Raw genomic sequence first — 20,814 nt, 5'->3', positions numbered from 1 at the left:
GATAGGAACAATATGTTTTAAGGAGATCTGTGGATAAAGTAGTATGGCTAAAGTTGCAGTACAGTTGGTAACATCAATAAAGGCAAGGATTATTGCAGCAAGGGCAATAATACTAATTGTAGACATAGAAAGATTTGCTGATTCTCTGGGGAGAGAAAGAAATATAATGGAAAGAGTTCCTCTGCCTTGCCTGAGTGAAGTGGGTTCTTACTTTATTAGAGAAGCCATAATGAAATTTTTCAGTGGATGAGCTGTGTTTTCTCAATGAGTTTTTATTAGCTCTGGTAACAAATAATTCAGCAGCTTAGTGAAATATAAGAGAGAAAAGGACTGCATGTGAGCTGATGTTAAGAGCTTTTTCAGTCTGAAAAGAAGTTAGGACACTGCTATCATGCTTTCATTATTTCAGGTGTTGATTATTCTGAAACATTTGATAGATCTTCACTACAATTCAGCATCACAGTTGTGAGTACATCAGTGACGATGTATTAACATCTCAGAACTGTACACTGCTGCTCCCCAGTAGCTGTCAGTTTTGCAAAAGCCAAATTCTGTCCTCACTGGCTACAGACTACCTCAATACATCTGCAAAGTACTCACTTAGATTGAACAGGAAGGTAATTTTGCAAGGACGACAATTCTAGCAGTAAAGCAACTTACCCTTGACCCAACCTTACTGATACTCTCACCATTCCTCTCTTTCCCTTCCCAATATTCAAAGATGTCTCAGCTGACATTATCTGACCCATCTGTTTGTGGGGAGTAAATAGTCAGGTAATTAAAGCTAAGCCTTAAAAGGTTTGCTTTTATCACAAAAGAAATAGCCTGAATGAGATGCAAAACCAAAGAGAAGTCCGCCCTTGTTCTCTCAGCAGCAAATGGGATGAAGATGTATGATTTGGAAAAACAATTCCCAGATCTCATGTTGTTGCCCAGTTCTCACTTGGACACTATCACAAGATTCAAGCTTAATTAAATTTTTGAGCAGACAATTACAATAATTCACATTCTCCCATTTCTCATATCTCTGTAAATTTCTATCAAAGAGTTTCAGTGTCTGCATACAGTCAGGGGTTTAGCTGTCCACTTAGTCTGATCACTGCTTGGAACATTTCTCTGTGTGCCTGAGCATCACAGGAAGAAGTGCAGCAGTTCTTCCAGTGATGTGATTGGTGGCCCTCTAGAAAAAAAGAGAAGAGACAAAACACAAGAGTTTACAATGAAGAGATATACTTCTCCCAGAAGAAGTAAAACTATGTGGAATCTGTCTGACTTCTCCAGGGGTGCGGCTTTTTTTCCCTCACTCTGTCTCAAAAATAATGTCATACTTGGCAACCAAAAGCTTCTCACTCCTGCATCTGGAAAACAAAAACATCCCTAGTGCCAATGGCAAAGCCCCTGAGTGCACCCAGGCTGAGCTTCTGCAGCCTTTGGGCAGTGTGGCAAGGGCCCTCTCTCTCCATGGGTTTTGGAAAGCAACCAAGGGGTAAATTCTGTGTAACTGTGCAGACTTCGAAGTATGCAGCTCTTGGAGAGCAGCTTTCCTGCTGCGGAGCTGTTGTACACAAGCTTGTTCCACACAAGGCTTGGAGGAGACTGGCTCCCATCTGACATGGATAACTCAGCTGCAGTAATCTTAAACCCAGTTGGCCTGGCTTTATGGCTCTCCATGCTTGCCAAAGTTGTCCCTTTTGTTTTGGGACCAAAAATGAGAACAAGGCCTGGACAGGATAATAATGAGCCGAAAAGAACAAGGTAATATTTGAAAAAGAGGATGTCTTCTGGAAAGTTCTGTAGAATGGCAGTATTCATAGCATCATCTGAAATAAAGTGTGCAAATTACATTTATATAAAATTAAAACTGCACGCTACTTGCTCAAAAAAGGAAGCCTACTCTTCAGTGTTTTTACTGAAATGCCTTTGCAGACTTCAGAGGAGTTATTCAAGGTTTACAGTGAGGTAAATGGAGAACTAACCTGAAGTTATTTTGCCCAGAAGTGTCTACAGCCTAGTGAGACTAGATGGCTGGAGGGTGTGGGTGGTCTTGCATAATGCTCAATGAAGGAATCTCAGTACTGGAATATTTGGCAAGACTTAGGATAGCTGTGTAACTGCAGTTTGGAAAACACTGACTCATTTTTCCTCTTTGTTTTGGAGTGGGTTTTCTGTTGTGGAATGTGGTATGATTTCATGTGACAATATCTGTGAAAATGAAATCATATCTCTTCTTCATAATTGGAAGCTTCACTAAAGAGGCATGGAACGTCGTGGGGTGTCTTGGGTTGATAAGTGTGCCACAAAGCCATGTTAATACATTTTGCCACACACAAGTAAGTGGCTTTCTCTTCTCATGTGTTTGCTTTTGCTTAGAAAGCACATTCCTTCTGCACAAAACTGGCAGCTGCCCACACCTCAGAGGATCTGCCCCTCCTTTTTCCTTCAAAGTACTAAATAAAAGATGAAAAATTCTGTTACAGATTTCAGTATTTTTAATAAAACAGCACTCTGTCATGAATTATTTCCCTTTTGGTACAACTTTTTAAAAGGCAGTTAATACTCGATTGCGATTTTTTAAAAGTCTGTGAGTTACAGGATTTCAGGAGTTTTTTTCTATCTTGCAAATTGTGAAAAAAAAAAAAAAAAAAAAAAGCAAGAAAAAAGACCCATCTACTGACACATGTGAACGCTCTGCTTAAGGTCAACTGTTAACTGGTATGTCTTTTCCTATCAACACATGGTCCCCTTCACAAAGAGCTATTGAGTGTTTTACTGCTCCTAATGTATATGTTGAGCTGCTCAAGGTGACAAATTGTTCTTCAGACAAACTAGAGCCACCTCTGGGCCTGATTCTCCAAAGACTTCACCTTGGTGTTCTGATTTCCCTTTGTAAAAGACTTCTCTATCTCAGTCCTGTAATGTTTAAATTTCACTCTCAACTCACGTAGCAAGTACACCCACAAGTATTCAAGCTGTATATTTAAACCAGATCATATTTAGAGATCATTGACATTTCCTTGTTATTTACTCTCATTCCAAATGCAGCAAGTAAGTTTCCTTCTAGCAGATACACATTTTAGCTGTGGGCAAAAAGAGGGTTCTGTTTCAGCCTGTACTATCTGAACTCCATTCTTCTCTCTTGTTCAAATGATCTTGTTAATTAGTTAGCATGTGATTTTACAAGCACTTGTAAATCTATTTTGTGCCCTTTCACTTGCCCTTTTTTTTAAAAAATAAAAATACAATTAAACCCCTTTCAGATGGATTCAAAAGCAAGCAAGTGTGCACATCTCTGATTTCAACTTCTTATGAAGCTATTACCTCCTATATAAAAAGCCAGATTTCATTGTAACAGCATTAAAGAAAAGAGTAAAAACTCTCATGCATGAAGAAGAAATAAAGAGATAAAGAAAAGGTCAGAGGTCCATCTGAGCCTTTTTGGGCCCTATGAGGTTAAGGCACACAAGGGACTGACCAGTAGCACATGTGGCTACTTATGGCTCTGTGGTGAGATGACTGTGTCCCCATTCACAATAGGATTCTCTTGAGAATGGCTGAGGGATGGGTTTTGGTTTGAACCCTGCATGAGCAGTGGCAAAATGCTTCAGCAGCTCCCTTATCTCAGCCCCTTAGGCAGAAGGAATCAATACATATAGCTTCAAAGAAGAGGAATATTGACAGTGCAAAGGTGACTCATTCTGAAGTTTTGAAAAGAAATATCCTGGTTTTACTTGTTCTCTTTCCCCACATGAAATTGAAAAAGTAGTCACTGGTGTTCCCAGACTTGCACTATTATAGCAGACTATTTCCACAAGTACTGTGTAAAATATAAAAATGATGCATTTATTTCTTCCATGTCTTTACACTAAAAAAAATAAAAATAATAATTAAACAATAATTAAAATTGTATGATTCTTATGAAATCTGATATAGTTTAACTAAATCTTTTCCAATCATTTCTGCTTAATTGTTGCAGAGCAGAGATTTGTAAATACAAAGCAGAAAGGAAAATATTTAAACTAAAATAAAGCAGACCTTTTCTTCTGGCTGAAGTTTTTTTGTTTTTGGAGTTTTTAAGTATTTTTGGTAACTTTGCAAATACCTCAGATATCACTCACATTCTTAAAATACATAACCATTCCATTCAATGGTAGCAACATTATGCATAGAGTCTATATATCCAATTTACTTTTTCACCTGTTTTCACATGACCTGTGGGCAGAAGGGGACCATTTCCATCTGATGCTATAAGAAAAACATTGTTCTACTTAAATACTTATATCTATTAAAAAAAAAAAATAAAAAAGGAAAAGAAAACTGGTTTCATTCCAGTTCCTAGAAGGTGAGATTTTACATTGCAGTCTCACATTTGGCATGGGCTGGCATATTTGTTGGCACAAACTCAAGGCTTAATGAGGCTTAAGAGAGTTTTACAGCCTCCATAATCAGAGGCTAACATTGAGCTTGCTGCTAGATGTACACGAGGTGTGTGATTTGTGCACCCCACACCCCAGGATAAAATAAAACAGCATTGTATTGCTGACTTCCACATCACTAAATGGGGCTACATAAAATCCATGCCAGTCTGGGCAGCAGAGGTTCCCTGAGGAAATGGAGCCCATCTTCCTGGAAAGCTGTGTTTGTGCTCATCTCCGTGGTGCTGTGAGTGAATGGATTGCTGTGCTGTACTCTCTGCTTGTTTCTGAAGCACAGACACCAAATCTCTGCTTTTGCTCTGAACTTCCTCATAAACAGCCTTCTGAGACTGAATCCTTATGCCAGCAGGAAAGAGGAGGAAAGCATATTATTTCTTGCACTCTCCCACAGGGGACCCTAAATTAAAAGCTTGACAGACCATCCTGGGCTTGCTGAAAGAAGCCCTGCTAGGCTGGAAATGCAGGGATGGTAGAGTGCAGGCATGACTGCATGCAGTGTCTCACGTGTCATGGTTTATCCACAGTTTATCAGTGGATAAATTCAGTGCTTTGAACTTAGGCTAGGGATGCTTGCATGCCAGGGCTGTAGCTTGCCAAACCCTGCAACATAAAGATAGTTCTTGATTATGTTGAAATCACTCTTGATTATGTTGAATGTTCAGTAATAAGTGGTTATGTGAGTCTGCAGAAAGTAAGTTATATTTTGGGAATGTCCTACTAAAAATTGCATTAATTTTAGTAACAAATACATCAAATGGCCTTTATAAGATGTCAACCAATGAAGTCACTTAGAGTCTTGCATCTACATATTAGAGATTCTTATATTCCTTAGTCTTGGAGAGTCAGGCTGTTTTCAACATTGTGCTTCCAGTGAATTTGAATTAAGGAGTGATGAAAGTCTGAGGCTGGGTGATTAAATAAGACATTCAGAGGACTACCTGATGGATCTAGCTCATTTATCCTTATGCAGGCTGGACAGTTTGGTTATAATGGGCCATGTGAAATAACTACACCTCCCTGGATACCCTGTCTCTAGTAGCGAGAATATTTAGGTTTGTTGCAAAGGCTTTTATGATGTCATGAATAGATATTACACAAATATTTTGTTATTTCTTCTGTGAGAATGTGACTTTTTTATTTTGGTGGTGGATTAAAAAGATAATTAAAGACACGGACTTAAACTGTCTAATTGTCAGTAAGCTGTGCACTGTGTGCAGAGAAAACTCCCAGTCACTGGAATCTGCAAAATGTACAATTCAATAATAAGCATAATCTGGAAAGAGAATTCACTGAGGCTTTTGTTTCTTCATTAAAGCAACCTGCCCTCTCAGATCAATTTTCTTACAGTAGGGATCAAGTTGGTATTGATTTTATCCCTGAGGAAAGCCAAAATTCACCAACTGATGAAGAAAATTGACAAGCAAAGATTATTTTGTATCATCAAGGATAAAAGTTACTTGTATATTGTTTTATTGTCAAAAATAATTTTTTTACTATTTGGAGAGCTGTCTGTAGCATCATTCTCTATATAGGTTTTACTGCTTTCAGTGTTTGGTTAAATTCTCAAAGCACAGAATAGAATTGCTCTGAATGTCAGTAGATGTCTACTTCATTTTTTTGCCAAAAACTTTAGTTTGAGAGAGATGAAAGGGAATGTGGAAGACCATACAGCATCTTTGCATCCACTGCTTTCTCCAAGCAACAACAACTAGATATTAAATCTTAAAAAAAAAAAATCAAATTTTCATGGGTGATTGTATGGTAAATTTTCTTAAATGAAAATAAAATTTGATTAGTTCTAAATTTCCTCCTTACTTTCTTGAGTAGCCCACAGAGTGTAATAGGCTGTAAGCTTCAGCATTAAAAGAAATAAAACTAATAAATCAGTGTGAGAGTATTTGTTTCACAGCTTTCCTTCCTCTTATAGATGGTGTTGAGTTTCCATAGTCCAATAACCTGGCTTAAGGTGTTCTTTGCATCAGCAACTTGATGGAGGCAGATTATTTTTCAGGAGCCTTGGAAATAATAATATAATAGTACCATTTCAAAGAGGTTGAAATTCCAAGAGAATGGATTTTGATGAATGGAACTTGTGGAAGTCTGTTGCTGTCTTTGTCTCTTGTTTGAAAGCAGTCATCGTGATCATGATGACCTTTTACATCAGCCATGGTGTTCTCATTGTCAACACTGTCAGTCAGTGGGGCAGCAGGGAGGGACAGTCTGTTGTGCCATCATTGTGCTCACATTTACCCTGTGCTGGGTGGGAAACCCTCCCAGTTTATCTGTGCTTTCCTGGTATATCAGATGTACAGTTAGGAGAAGGGTCAGTTTCACCTTACAGCTGCCCAGTGTTATGGTAAAGTTGGTAATGCCCCAGGAAAAGGGATGAGCACGAGATGCCTGAGACTGCTTGTGAGAATTTCAGAGGCCAAATTTCAAATGGCGCTGTACTGGTGAGTCTCCCAGGGACCTGGGACAATCCTAGCTAAAAGTTTACTTTGAGGAGTTTTTTAAAGTGAAGAAAAACAGTTGATTTCTCAAGCACTAAAAAAAGAGTTCTGAAAGTACTGTGAACAATTTTCATATATACTTAACGAGTTCTTTTTCAGCTTTTTAGGCACAGATTGCAAATCTTGATTGTTTGTTTATCTTTTGTCAAGGCACAAGATAAATACTATTTGTTGGGGTTTTTTTTAATATAACCATAAATAAGTACAAGTAGGAAACTCAGCTCCTGAAAGCTGTCTCACATCTAAATTAATCAGAACACAATTATCTTTTAGTAACTGGAGATATTTTTCATCTTCCTATGAAACTAGTTAACAATGAAAAAAAAAAAAAATGGAGCTATGTATCATATTGATCAATGCAAATTATATTCTGATAAGTGTTCTTTTAATCATTAGTTCTCTACTAGACAGGTATGAATCCTAGGACTTCAACTTTTGCCTGCTACAAAAATGGCTCTCCAAATAATTTTTTAAAAATTGCTTTCAGCTAAGTATGTGTTTTGAAGAAGGTGCATACTTTAGGCACACTTCTTTTGGTGGTTTTTTTTGGTTTTTTGTTTTTTTGTTTTTTTTTTAATAGAGCACATATACAGAAATTTTCCTGGTTTGAGAGTTTTGTTTTATGAAATATCAATAGCTTCAGACAACTAATTTTGTATAAGACATTTACTGTTTTCCATAGGGAATGAGTGAACAAAAAAACTTTGCTTTTAAAAAACCATTAGCAACAAGCCATATTGTCCCAGACAAAGTTTGCAACTGAGAACTCTGGGCTCAGATCTTACATTTATGAATACACATTATAGCAGAGCTCATTTTCATAAGTACTGTGTATTTATGAATATAAATACACAGTACACAGGGAACACAATTCGCTCCTAATATTCATGAAGAAAGAAAGCATAATTATATGTTAAATATTTTAACAAAGACAAATTGATTATTAAGGTTTTATTTTTCCACTCTCAGCTCTTGAGAAATCTCCCTTCTGTAATTACTGAAAAGTAAAACAATCTGACTGGGGGCCAAAATATATTGGCCAGGCAAAGATGGGAAGGCTGAGCTTTCTTGAAGGCAGCAAGAAGTACTTATATTGCAGTTGCTTATGCTATTCCTGTAACAGGCCTGATCCTGCACTGCTGAGATCAAAGGATGTTTTCACTTCACTTTATTGAAAAAAGTTTTATGTAGAAAAATAAGTTCTGTTAGTTTGGTCCAAACCTGTAAACAAACAACTGAATGAGCAGACACATTTAGGCTTGACTGAATAATTTTTTCTTTTAAGTACGCCACACATGATGATGAAGAACAAAGTAAAATTTGACCTTGAAAATGATAAAAACCTTTTCTTAGTGAAGCCCCCTGTTAGGAAAAGGAGGTAAAATGTTCTTGTGTAGTTTTCATTGATCTTGTGGGTTTTCTGTAGTCATAAACTTCAGAATGTATTGAACACATTGATTAATTTAATAAATTATGTTCCTTAAAAGCCAAAGCTGTAAATAATAATATCCATTAAAATAAGAATTAATTAGGTGAATGAATAACAGCACTGCCTGATTTTTATGAGCTATGCCTATCTACTTAATGTGCAAAATAATTGTATTCAAACTGGAAAAGAAACTTTGTTTTACCTCAGCCATTGCTTTATTATCTTGTGTTCAATGAGGCTTTTTCTTCCCTCTCTGGCCCCAGTTGTGCCCAAAGATGTCTTTATTTAGCAAGAATTGCAGCTACTTTACTATGCTACTGTTTTTACTCTTTCAGAGCTGCAAGAAACGAAGACCTCTGAGTATCACAGGATATCCCACAGCCCCCTGGATTACAGGATATTATTGATGGATGAAGATCAGGATCGGATCTATGTGGGGAGTAAAGATCATATTCTGTCTCTAAATATTAACAATATAAGCCAAGACCCCCTCAGTGTAAGTTCCAGTTTTATTCTGAGAATCTGAGGTTGCTTTACTCCATGCCTTTCCTTTTAAGACAAAAGCATAGCATTTGATTAATTTACATGGAGGTGCATGCCCACACCTTATCAAATTTTTAATCCTTGTTTTATGCATTACATGTTTTATCTGCATTACAGTGCAGATGAAGCTACACACTGTTCCTCAAACACTGTTTAAAAGTGACCTTTTTGCTCATTGTGAAGCAATATTCTGCTTGGCCTGGCCTCACAAGGAAAATCTGTCTGGTTTGATATTGTCCACCTCTCTCCAAGATGGTTCAGAGGTGCACTTTCAGAAGAATCCTCAAGGAAGAATAAGATACCCATGATCATTCTCAGGCCATACAGAAAAAAAGCAAGGACAGAGTTGTCCATCTTATACTACATTTTTTATGTTTTGTGCTCTGGACCCTAATCACTGAACTATTTTCCAGTCTCCTGTTATGTCTGTGTCAGCCTTTGCCCTTCAGTTGGGTAGCTGAGACACTTTATTGGGGTTTTGGGCACCGCGACATCACCTTTTTTCCGGCTTCTCTCGCTTCCTGAGATGGTGTTTTCCAAGGACTTTGTGGTCCCTCACCAAATAGTAATAGGCAACTATGTGTGAAAATAATAATGTTATCAAATGCTTACAGATTCCTTTCTTGCCTCCAAAACTGAAATTCAGCCTCTGTGCTTTTGAAATGGGTGACCTGCAGAAGTTCTTGTGTGCCCAGAAGCCTGGCTGTTGAGCTATTGCCTGTCTACAGACTTTGTCTTGCCTGTCTTTAGACTATCCCTGCCTGAAGGTGTTCCACAAAACCCATCCAGTCCTTTAATCTGTGGGCTTTAATACTGTACCTCAGAGGGACTGAGGGGCAGCAATACCTGGCTTGCAGCTGGGAAGATAAATGCCTTCCTTAAGAGACAAGGCTTTTAATGTGTCAGGAGAGAGAGAGGGGCCCTGCCAGAGAGTGATTGAGCACAGTTAAATAGGGCTTTGCTCTGAATCACCCTCTGGACATGCCTGTCCACCTGAATTGATTGTTCAGTGAGCCCAGGGAGGCTCATTCTACCTTACACATTTAAATTAAATGCCTCTAGTTCTATGATGTGAATGCATCCTTCCCTCCTCCTAATGGTACCCAAATCTCCTTCTGAAATGGGGCTGCCTTCTAGGGTCTGAAATACCTTCTGTGACCTTCTTGCTAATTTCCATCTCACAGTGAGCCAGCCACACTGGCCTGGCTTGAGCTGTGCCTCAGCATGGCACTCCCCCTCCTGTCCTTGGCAGGTTGGGTTTAATCCTGTGCTGAGTTTGATTAGATAGGAGGGCCTCTGTTACATGAATTATTTTCTGCAGTATAAAGCTGTGAGGCATTTCAACAGCTTATGTAGGCCTGGAGAATAAAAAATAAAAAAAAAAAAATCAACAGAAAGCAAAAACACACAGTGAATGTGATCACCCAGTACTGGGCTCAGAATGAATCTCTGCAGTTCCACACAGTCTTTCCATTTGTTTGTTTAACAACAGATTCACTTTGCTGATCCTATATATCTGTAGAAATCCTATATACATATACATTCAAATCAACAATTCTACATGTATGTATGTGTGTGTACATATATACACAGAGATCTTTTAATGATATTGTTTGTGTTATCTTGAGGCTAAATGTTATCAGGCTCTGTCACGTACTAGATTTCTGGGGATAAATTTGTAATGGATGTCTTTCCTATTTCAAAATCAAAAAAAATAATGGAAAAAGCTCAAAATATTTACAGTTTGAGATAAACAGATAAGCATTTAGACATTGAATATTTATTGAAAATCTTTCTGGAAGAAATCAATGTGAAATCTTGAGATTTCAGGTAGGTTTTGTCATAATCTAGCCAAAACTTCGATGATAAAATTGAAAAATTGTTACAAGAACCCTTCTTTCAATGTTTTAGTCTTCTGATTTTTAATGTGAATAATTTCTACAAGTTCAGTAAAAGTAAAAAAGTAAAGACGGGCAGTAATTTAGGCAATAGTGGTGAAAAAGCTCCCTTATTTAGAAGAAACAAATCTAAATTGATTAATTTGCCTTAAAAATTTTTAATAAACTTAATATATATCAGCCAAAGACCTGACCCTTGATTTTGTTTAGTGCATGCTAAGACAAAGATAGTTTTAGTTATCCAAAAAAATCCTTTTTTTCTTTATAATCAAAGCAGAAATTATATCTAAATATTAATCTATTAATGTATGTTAGGCAGTGAAGTTTATTTTTTTAATTATGTAATAAATATACTGCTTGAATAATACTTCTTTCCTTTCAGATTTTCTGGCCAGCATCAGCAAACAAGGTTGAGGAGTGCAAAATGGCTGGCAAGGATCCTACAGTAAGTTGTAATCCACATGCACTCATACACACACATTAGGTACTTGGCAAAAAAGTAAGAGCACCTTGAGTGCAGCCAAAGCAAAATGAAAGAAGTGTTTGGTTTTCCTTTGAAATGCTTTGCAAGCAAGCCAGTCTATCAAGTGAAATTCTGGAAAATCAGGTGATGTAAACAGAATTCACCTCCAGACTCTGACAGATGGGACAAGATATGCAGTGTCCATTTTCTCCCTTTTTTGGTTGTTACTAATCAAACTAGGTAATAGTGCTTTTCCAGGAATGTCCTGGGGTGAAGCTGCACTCCCTGTTGAGCTGCTCCTCACAGTGTGGAAGTTCTCTGACAGGCTGCACCCCCCAGGAGCACACTGTGAGGGTGGGTGGTACCCACTGCCTGCAGTCTGAAAACCCCAGTTGTGCACCAGTTTTCAGATGATACTGTGTGGTGCTGGCTCCTGCTGAACCAAAAATGTGAATGCCTTTAGAAGTAAACAAACCAGTGCAGTCTGCTAAACAAGGATTAACTCTACCAATTTTGGCACAGTTTCCAACCCTGTACTCATAAAACATTTGCAGTTCACAGTGTCTTGGGTGAGGTTTGGATGATGGAATATGAAAGCAGTTCTGGGATCTGGGTAAGAAAATGTATTCATAAAAAAAAATCTATTTTCAACGTAAACTACATTAACACTTGATCACAGTAAAAAATGAAAGAATTAGAAAAAAAAGGGAAGGAAAAAAAAGTAAATCAAATACTGTGAACTGTGTGGCCCTTAACATTCTGGTTTAATTTTCATGCTGATTTGAAGATGTCACTGTAGGTCTTCCATACAAAACAACAGTTGACTGCAAACTTCAGTTTAAAGCTATGGAAATAATTTGTTTATACAAATAGCTAAATCTGATATTTGGACTTGCTTTCTTTTTAATTATCTCCATTTATGTTGAAGAAATCAGGGGGAAAAAGAGACTGTTTCAGAGGTGTCCTTAGGGAAGTGTACTAAGGTTACGCCTTGGTTTCCTGTAAAGGTCCTGCTTCTTCTCATGCAGGAGAAATATGTGAATGAAAATTGGATTGCTGTGTGGAAGTAGGAGAGCAATGTGGACTCCTCTATAACTCATCTGTGGTGCTCAATCAGAGAGATCCCAGTTCCCAGAGCAGGCAAAATGATGTGAAAAGAAGCAGCTGTCCAAATCCAGAGACCAGCAAACTCAGTAGCTGTTTTCATGATGCTATTAAAATTCTATGTCAAGTCTATTCTCTAGAATTCCCAACACCTCCTAACACTTGCCCCTGTGGAGTGACTGTTCTCTGTGTTTCCTGCAGCACGGCTGTGGGAACTTTGTGCGCGTGATCCAGTCGTACAACCGCACCCACCTGTACGTCTGCGGCAGCGGCGCCTTCAGCCCCGTCTGCGTCTACGTCAACAGGGGACGCAGGTCTGAGGTAACTCTCTTCTCATTCTGGCCCCTCACTTTGTGGTCCACCCTGCTGGTGTGAAGCAAAATCTCAAAGTTTTGGAAATGCAAGAATCAGTGGTCCCAGTTGGTTCCTTCACCGTTAAATAGCAAAAGAGCAAAGGTCCGCAGTTTTCTGACCTGATACCAGCTAGAAGCAAAGCCATGATCAAAAGCCATGCCTTAAATATGATGGTTGTCCAAAATACTATATACATATATATATATACACACCTATATATATATATCCAATATATGATGGTTGTCCATAGTCATACCAAATGGTGGGATACATTTGATAGTACTTTTTATGTGAAGTTGTCTGGTGAATTCATTCCTACCATTTGGTGGAAAAATGCCCAAGAAACGCTTGAAAGGAAACAGCCAGTCAGATGAAAAGTAAAATACCAAGTCCACTTTTTATAGCTTCCATGTGTTACTGGTTCCTTGGAGAAGCCCCTAATTTGGCTAGCTATTCAGGTTAGGTTTGCTGGAATTCAGTTTAACACTATCTAGATGCAATCCCAGTACAGGAACTTAACCTACTGCACAAGTTTTGCCCCGCTAGATGGTGCCCAGATGAAGTTGGTAAGTTTCTCTTCACTGTAACACCATACTTTTTCTAGATAGGTCTCCAGTTTTTTTATAATCATTTTCACAGAGTGTATTTTCAGTATAAGTACCAGATGTTTCAGAAGTACATGGTCCAAGTTTCCTGATTTGAAAGTGAAATGTTTGTTTATGTGCAAATGTAATAGCTAATAAATTAAGCAACCAGAAAGAGAAAGAAAGGCACTTAAGCAGGAGGCAGCACCTCAGTAGCTTTTGGGTCAGATTCATGTCTGCAGGCACAGGGGTGTGCAGTGTACTTTCCAGAACAATGTGGAAGCAGATGTGTTGGGAAGGAAGATCAGAGGGTGCTGCCTGGAGCTTTGCCATGTGAGGGCAGCTTTAAAAGCTGGGCTGGCTTCTTGGGAAGACACTGAGAAATTCATCAGTGATTTAATTGGGAGTGGGATGAGAATTCTGGCCAAGATCCAAGATTGCTGCAGAGGTTGCCAGAGAGGTGATTAGTCAATGTTCCTCCCAGTCAGTTTGCATGGTATGATCTCAGTGACTTTTGGTAGATCCCTACCTGGCTCCAGCTTCCTTAACAGAGCATGCACTCACAATCACTGCACTTTCAATGCTACTAAATTATCTAAAAGTAGAGATTGTAGGCTTGGATTTAAAAGCAGAAGCGAGCAGAACTAAGTAAGTAAATCCATCCTCCTAGTTAAAAAATTCTGCATTGACTTATTTTGATGTATTATGAAACAGGGCTCACCTTTCCCCAGCATTATTCTATTTCTTGAAAAATCATTTAAAACAGGAACGGTGATCTCATTTGTCTTTAATTAATGTAATGCTCTTTATCATCTTAAGTACTGGTATTGCAGCCCAGAGAAGTTTGACTCTCATTATTTTAGACTGTTTGTAAATGAGATTGGGACAGAGGGGAGGGCAGGAAATGACATCTCCAGATGATGCAAGATGTTAAATTTCTTAAATGAAAAGTAAAGATACATGGCTTGAAAAAGCAGAACCAGCTTCACTTAGCCTGTCTGTAGAGCTCATGCCTATGATCAATTGATTAAATAAACTGCTGTTTCAGACGTCTGGAGTCTGTGAGACACTTGACCGTAGGCACTTCATGCTCAAAGCCATCACTGTGCAGGCCAACAAAAGCATAACAGTTTAAACCCAAGAATTTCCTTCTGAACTCATTGCATATATCTGTGCATGACTAATTGATAGAGCAGTATGAGGAGCTATGTAATGCTGATGGGACTAGTGAAAATTCATTTTTTCCTCTGCTTGTATCATTTCACCTTCAATATGGTCCAGTTTTCAATGCACAAAAGGCTGTTTTTGCACGTGCAAAATGAATATTTTAGAAAGCACATCTGCTTTTCTCTAGAAGCTACAAAGTCTGACAGAGTCATATCCAACAATCATAAGAACTGGGCCTGTTTTGCTCTTCTGTCTCCAGGATTCCACATAAACTCACAAAATTTGGGGGTTTCATCGATGAGGCAAAATTTTGCTCTTTTCCCTGAAACAGAGGGTATAAAACAATTAATTTTCTTCTTTGGCACACTTAATACTTTGGTCTTTGGTAATTACTCCCTTAGTCACCCAAATATATTCTAATGTCAAAGTAAATGCAAACAGAAGGATGTGTAATCCCTGTGTGAAATAATTATAGACTAACTAGTATTTTAATATATATGAAAATCAAGTGTAATCCTGGAGCTAGTTTAGTAGAGGAGTAATGGGCATTTTGAATTGGTAAGTGGTGGTTTAATATAGTAAACATGGATTAGAGTCAAGCTGCATATAATCTAGAAGTGAAAAAAAAAAAAACAACAAAGAAACCACCCAAGATCACATTAGAAACTTCATACTTATATTTTAACAATGTTTAGAGCGCTTGTTACTGAAACAATAGATAAGATCTCTGAGATTTAATTAGGCAAAACAGAAGAGGGGGGAAAGAGAGGGAGCAGTCATATGAAAACTTCTTGCTGCAGCTGTGCACTTGAACTTGGTGTAATCTTCAATTTGCTGGTGCCAAATGGCTGCTTAGGGATTTGTGTGGCATCCCCACTCCCCTGTGATTTACATTAACTGGTAAAGGGAATATCAGGAGTTGCTGCCCTTTCTCAAATAACTAATTGTTGGCATCTACCTCACAGAAGCCTTTCTTTGGAATTTTTGTCAGCTACGTTTTTCTTTTGAAATGTTTTAAGTTTGGTTATTTGTTGTTGTTGAGGTTTTCTTCTTGCAATTGGGTCTTTTGGCCTTTTATTGAAGACTGGGAGTTTGTTGTAGGAGTTTAAGAAGATGCTTTTGGAATACAGTGTGGGGGAGTCAGTGTGTGTTGGGTCAGCTTGTGTCTGCCATTACTGACTGCAGTTTTTAAGGAATGAGCTTGGGCCTGAGTAATTTCTTGCTGAGCACACTGTGGTGGTATCACTGGGAACCAAGAAGTGAAGAGTTGCACCAAAATGGGCAGATTTTATAAAGATTTTCAGATTGTTTGTATTTTAAGCTGTAGTCCAAATTGCTTCTACTTTGCTAAATGTATTTCCTGTTCATAAAGTACATAAGATATAAAAAAAATCCCTGTACCAGGATTTCTTAAAAAAAAAAAAATCAGGAGATTTCAGGCTATGATAAGAGGTATAGATAAATCATTTATCACTGTGGATTTGGAGCTCTACACATAATCCAAGAGATAGTATTGAGGAAAATAAGTGTCATTTGGGGGATGTTTAGAGGTCTGATAACTCAGTAAAGACTAAATTATTTATGCTATAATCTAATGACAGTTGTCATAAGAGATTTTTATTTTACTTGTATTATTGTTCTAGTGGCTTAATTACAATGTCCTAGACAGTTATAAGTACACCAATACATTCAGAAAATAAATGATAAATAACTTCAAAACCACAGAAGCAATCTCCATGGATATTATTGCAGAGTTCAGTCAACCTATCCTTAAGAGAGACAGAGGGAACATTTTTTTGATTCAGTGTCTTGAATTTATAACAAGAGTCTTGATAATAACCATGTGTCAATGTTATCTAACAAGATGATGGAATTCTGAATACAATACCAACAGTACAAGGAAAATGCCCAGTAGAGCACTGTTAATAGAGCATTGCTAATGCTGCAAACAGCCAGGCATAAAGACCAGCTTAGATCTGATGGTTTCTGACATGAGAAGTGACACACAAATCTCCTTTGCAGGAACAAATCTTCAAGATCGACTCCAAGTGTGAATCAGGAAAGGGACGCTGCTCTTTCAACCCTAACGTGAACACAGTGTCTGTTATGATCAGTAAGTAAAGGTACCCCAGGCTGCTGGGGTCTAAACCCATGTGGTCATGTGGAGGGTGGGTTGATGGAATGCCCCAAGGGAGCTGGACACAGAGTTCAGCCTCCCAGGAGCAGTGCCTTTTGTCTGGCAGATGGGCACAAGGGGTGGGTCAATCTGTGTTTCAGGGCGTGTGTGAAGCTTAAGGTAGGTGGACAAATGAAATGCAGGAATAAGTTATTGAAAGGGGGAGAGAGACACAGGAAACAAAAGGTTCTCCCTTTTCCAGATTACACATTTTTTTTCCCAGGAATAGTTTCAGCTTTGCATTACCCTGTCCAGCATTTATACTTGAATGGTTTCTGACCTTGTTCATCCTAGACAGCACTTGTGTCTTATATAATTATTTTGAAAATCTCAGAGTAGCTAGGAGAAGAAAGCCTGAAGACTTCAGATGCTTTGAATTTCATTTTTGTTGTCATTGCTGCTGTAGAGCCCAGCAACTATGGTAAAGCTCTTCATTCTTCAATTGGCTTTATACCCAACCAGTTTTGCTATTTTCTTCCATCTGAAAGGCCAGAAAGTGAAAAAATAAAGGATTTCTGCTGTGCTTGTTGCACACCTACGAGAAAACTGAAAGGGGGGAATACACTTTGTACAGCCTAAGTCATCTGTAAAAGATACTTTTCATTTTTTCTACCAGGACGAGCTGGAAATACATACTCAGTGTAACCTGACCTTTCACATTTGCTGTGTGTTCACACACTTCCAGTGCCAAAGCCCTGATTTTTCAACGTGTCTGCTCCTTGCTGTATTTTTGGCTATGAAGGGAACAGCAGTTGCACAGATTTTTGAGACCTTCTTAGTAAATAAAACTTACTGCACACAGATACTCTGTATTTCACCCAAGATTTACCAGGGAGCAATGTTCTGTGTTTCTGCCATTCAGCTTTCTCTGAAATCAATTACATCAAGTACATATTGTGTGAAGTATTTCCTTTAAAGTCTTGTAGATCTTAAGGGAAGCGTAATACAGTCTGTCTTATATGGCCTGTTTAAAATATAAGTTGTCTTCTTTTTTTTTTTTTTTTTTTTTGATTCCTGGATATACATTTAGTACAAAGGGATAAGTATTTCTATTCACAGAGATGTGAACTGAACACCTTTAGAGAACAGGTAAATGCTACCTAGACATCTCTCTGAACCTTGGCTGCACTTACACCTTTATCTCAACAGTGATCTAGGGACAGTGTTTACAGACACTCACTGTGTAAAGAAAATGTTTGTTCAAAGTCAGTGAAAGATGAGTCCGCTGCTACTCATTGCCATTCTGGTATTATTAAGTGAAGTGACTGTTTCCCCGTTTCCTTTCCTTGTTCCTTCTGGATTTTATATACCAACATTAAAGAACATTGGTTTTGAATTCTTGTTTGTACAGTAAGCTGATTTTTCCTAGATCTATGGCAGCTTTGTTCATCTAAATAGACTTTTCATTGTCTTCCTTGATCTCTGTTATGTGGCGAAGGAGACCTTCTCTAGAGTTTGTCTTATCTTTCATGGCATAGTTCATCTACAAAGTTTAAATTATTCCACCAAGGTCAAATTCCTTTTAAAAAGAGTCCCCAGATTGAGTTTTACACTTTGTGTTGAAAGTCCAGTCACTTCAAAAGCCTTAAGCTCTAGTGAATTTGGCCTCAGCATCCATGCCAGAAACATGACCATTTTCTAAGTCTCAGCCCATGATGTAATGAGGGGACTGAGCCAATGTACTGGACTCACCTTTGAGCTTTCTGCAGGAGGAATTCCCTCCCATTGCTTCAGAACATAGTAAATCCCACCAGACCAACTAACTCTTCCACAATAAAATAACCCTTTCTAAATATAGATGCAACTTCTTGACCATTTTGGGCATCACCTGCCTAGAATAAAGCAGGAAAGCTGATTCACCTTTAAGAGGAAAGTGGTGCTATAAAAATAAATTTGAACTTTGTACAGTTTGCCACTGTACAGAGATACATTTGCATCAAAGCAATGAAAAAAGTGCCTTGAAGCAGCTTGGCAATACTAGTGTGCAGGATGCATGACTTTCTCCCCACCACAACTATGAGATATTTATAAAAAAAGACATACCTCATCAATTCAGTAATTCCCCCCAGTATCAAAGTGAAGTAAAGTGAACTCATTGTGCTGTGCAGAGCAAATACTGTGTGGAATTTAAGGATTTTACCAGAAGGAAGTGGAACTGATGGATCTCCCCTGATACAAGATTAGCAAGCCGACACTAGGAATGCTTAAGACATAATACTGTTGATATATAATAGGATTAAAATTGCATAGTGTAGTACTGTTCTGAAGTGTGTATGTATATGTGTATGCACAGGACTGTACATAACATTTAGTGAGAACCATCAACCTGATCTCTTTCAGCCAATTTGTTTCATAATAAGAATAAAGTTCTGATGGATATAGGCAAGGAGGCAAATTTACAAAATCATTTATAAATTTGTCTAGATCTAACATCCTTCTGTCAATACCTGCTCCAGAAGTAAATGCTTCAGCAACATGCAGCAAGTAAATTGCTTAAATCCCCTGTGTAAGAATCTTGTCATCATGGGGAGAGGTGAGAGCAGAAGAGTGGCTGCTGGATGCCCTGCCAGGGTTCAGTTCAGGCTCCAAGTTAGCAGCAGAAAAGCAAAGTCTCCAGAGTTTTGATCCTCTCATGAGCTTCTCAATAGTCTTCCATGCTGATTATGAACACACACACACACACACACACACGCACAGCATGAAAATAGCCTCAAGTATTTCTGAGCTTGTGACTCTTGCCAGCTTGACCACACTCTCTGGGTAGTCCAAGAGTTCAGACAAAAACATCAATCAAGGGACCCAGCTGTACTGGAATGTATTCAGCCACCGCTCCCACTCTGAGAGTTAGAGTTTATTTTAGCTACTGTTTTCTACTCTGGGGTTCCATTGTCATTAGTCAGTGGAAATTGCTTGGTTATTCACAGAGTAGAAGATGATAGTATATGTAATTATAATTGTAATTATATATACATATGTTTATGCACACACACAGACTGAAACAAACAGATATCCTGACTGATGGGCTGAGTTTTAAGCCCTGCACAAGGAGCAGAAGCTCCTAGTTCTGTTAATGTAGGAGTTGCATGTCTCATTCTGCTCAAGCATAATGACCCTGTACTTAGAACCAAGTACACAACAGGGGAAAACTGTTGCTCCGTATTACTCTGAGTAAAGTTCAGTGATATGATTGTCTGGCCTCTGCAATACTGAAGTCAGCTTGAGGCTGCCTGGGGCAGCCATAACAATGCTGCTAGTAAAAATTGGCACTGATCTGCAATAGATGTTGTGCCAATTTACAGCAGCAATAAATTCAACCCAGTCACTTCAACTACTTTCGTAACAACAAAAAAAAAAAAAATTCTTTGAATTCTTTGAAGTGCATGCTTAATATATTGAATGTGGTACTTATTGATAACACTAGCTGATTCTCCAGCGGTCCTTAGCAGTACAAATGGGGCAACTAAACTTCCTAGCAAGAATGGTTTCCAATGTATGCAGCTTTGCTGTGACAGGTAGTGGTACAGTTCCATAAAGTCTCTAAGAAAAATCTGATGACTCTCATGCATTCTAGTTGGAGTCTTTGTAAATCAGAGAAAACCTCATTCCCATGACCCACTATTTGTCTGTATAGACTACTGTGTAAATAAAGAGCTGATAAATTTAAAATAAACTTTTCTTTTTTCCCAAAAGCCATAACAATTCTCCCTCCATTTCAATTCTTTACAGATGAAGAGCTTTTTTCAGGAATGTATATTGATTTCATGGGGACAGATGCAGCCATTTTTCGCAGTCTAACCCGGAGGAATGCAGTGAGGACTGACCAGCACAACTCCAAGTGGCTGAGTGGTGAGATGCCTTTAATTTATCAGAGTTTTAATGGGTGTCACAGAGATTCTGCTTTTCTTTTGCTTAAAAAAAGGACCTTATATTTTAAAGAGCTTGTATCTGAACTGAATTTATGAAGAAGAACCATGAAGAAATGTGTGTAAATAGAAACTGTAGACAATGCACAGATGTAGAGGGATCTCTGCAGGAACCAAGCTCTTAGGCCACCCTACCTGAGGGCCTTTTTCTGCATTACGGCTGAACCAAGCTCTTTTGGGGGCAAGTGTATCAAAGCCTTTCCAATGGCAATTGGAGGCAGTCTGATTTC

The 20,814-nt window shown here is 38.3% G+C and overlaps 1 protein-coding gene across 2 annotated transcripts in view; it reads left to right on the top strand.

Annotated features, from left to right (window-relative positions):
* SEMA3C (semaphorin 3C) overlaps window positions 1-20,814 on the top strand; it is a 118,089-nt gene that overhangs the window by 57,703 nt on the left and 39,572 nt on the right. For both annotated transcript variants that reach the window (XM_059847441.1, XM_059847442.1), the window contains 5 exons: window positions 8,708-8,868; window positions 11,196-11,258; window positions 12,582-12,701; window positions 16,508-16,598; window positions 20,388-20,507. In XM_059847441.1, the coding sequence (XP_059703424.1) occupies window positions 8,708-8,868; window positions 11,196-11,258; window positions 12,582-12,701; window positions 16,508-16,598; window positions 20,388-20,507 (555 nt within the window). The remainder of the gene's footprint in view (window positions 1-8,707; window positions 8,869-11,195; window positions 11,259-12,581; window positions 12,702-16,507; window positions 16,599-20,387; window positions 20,508-20,814) is intronic.

Source organism: Haemorhous mexicanus, chromosome 5 (assembly GCF_027477595.1).
Source record: "Haemorhous mexicanus isolate bHaeMex1 chromosome 5, bHaeMex1.pri, whole genome shotgun sequence".
Lineage (NCBI taxonomy): Eukaryota > Metazoa > Chordata > Aves > Passeriformes > Fringillidae > Haemorhous > Haemorhous mexicanus.
The sequence above is the reverse complement of the archived record's forward strand: the minus strand, read 5'-3'. Positions and strand labels throughout refer to the sequence as shown.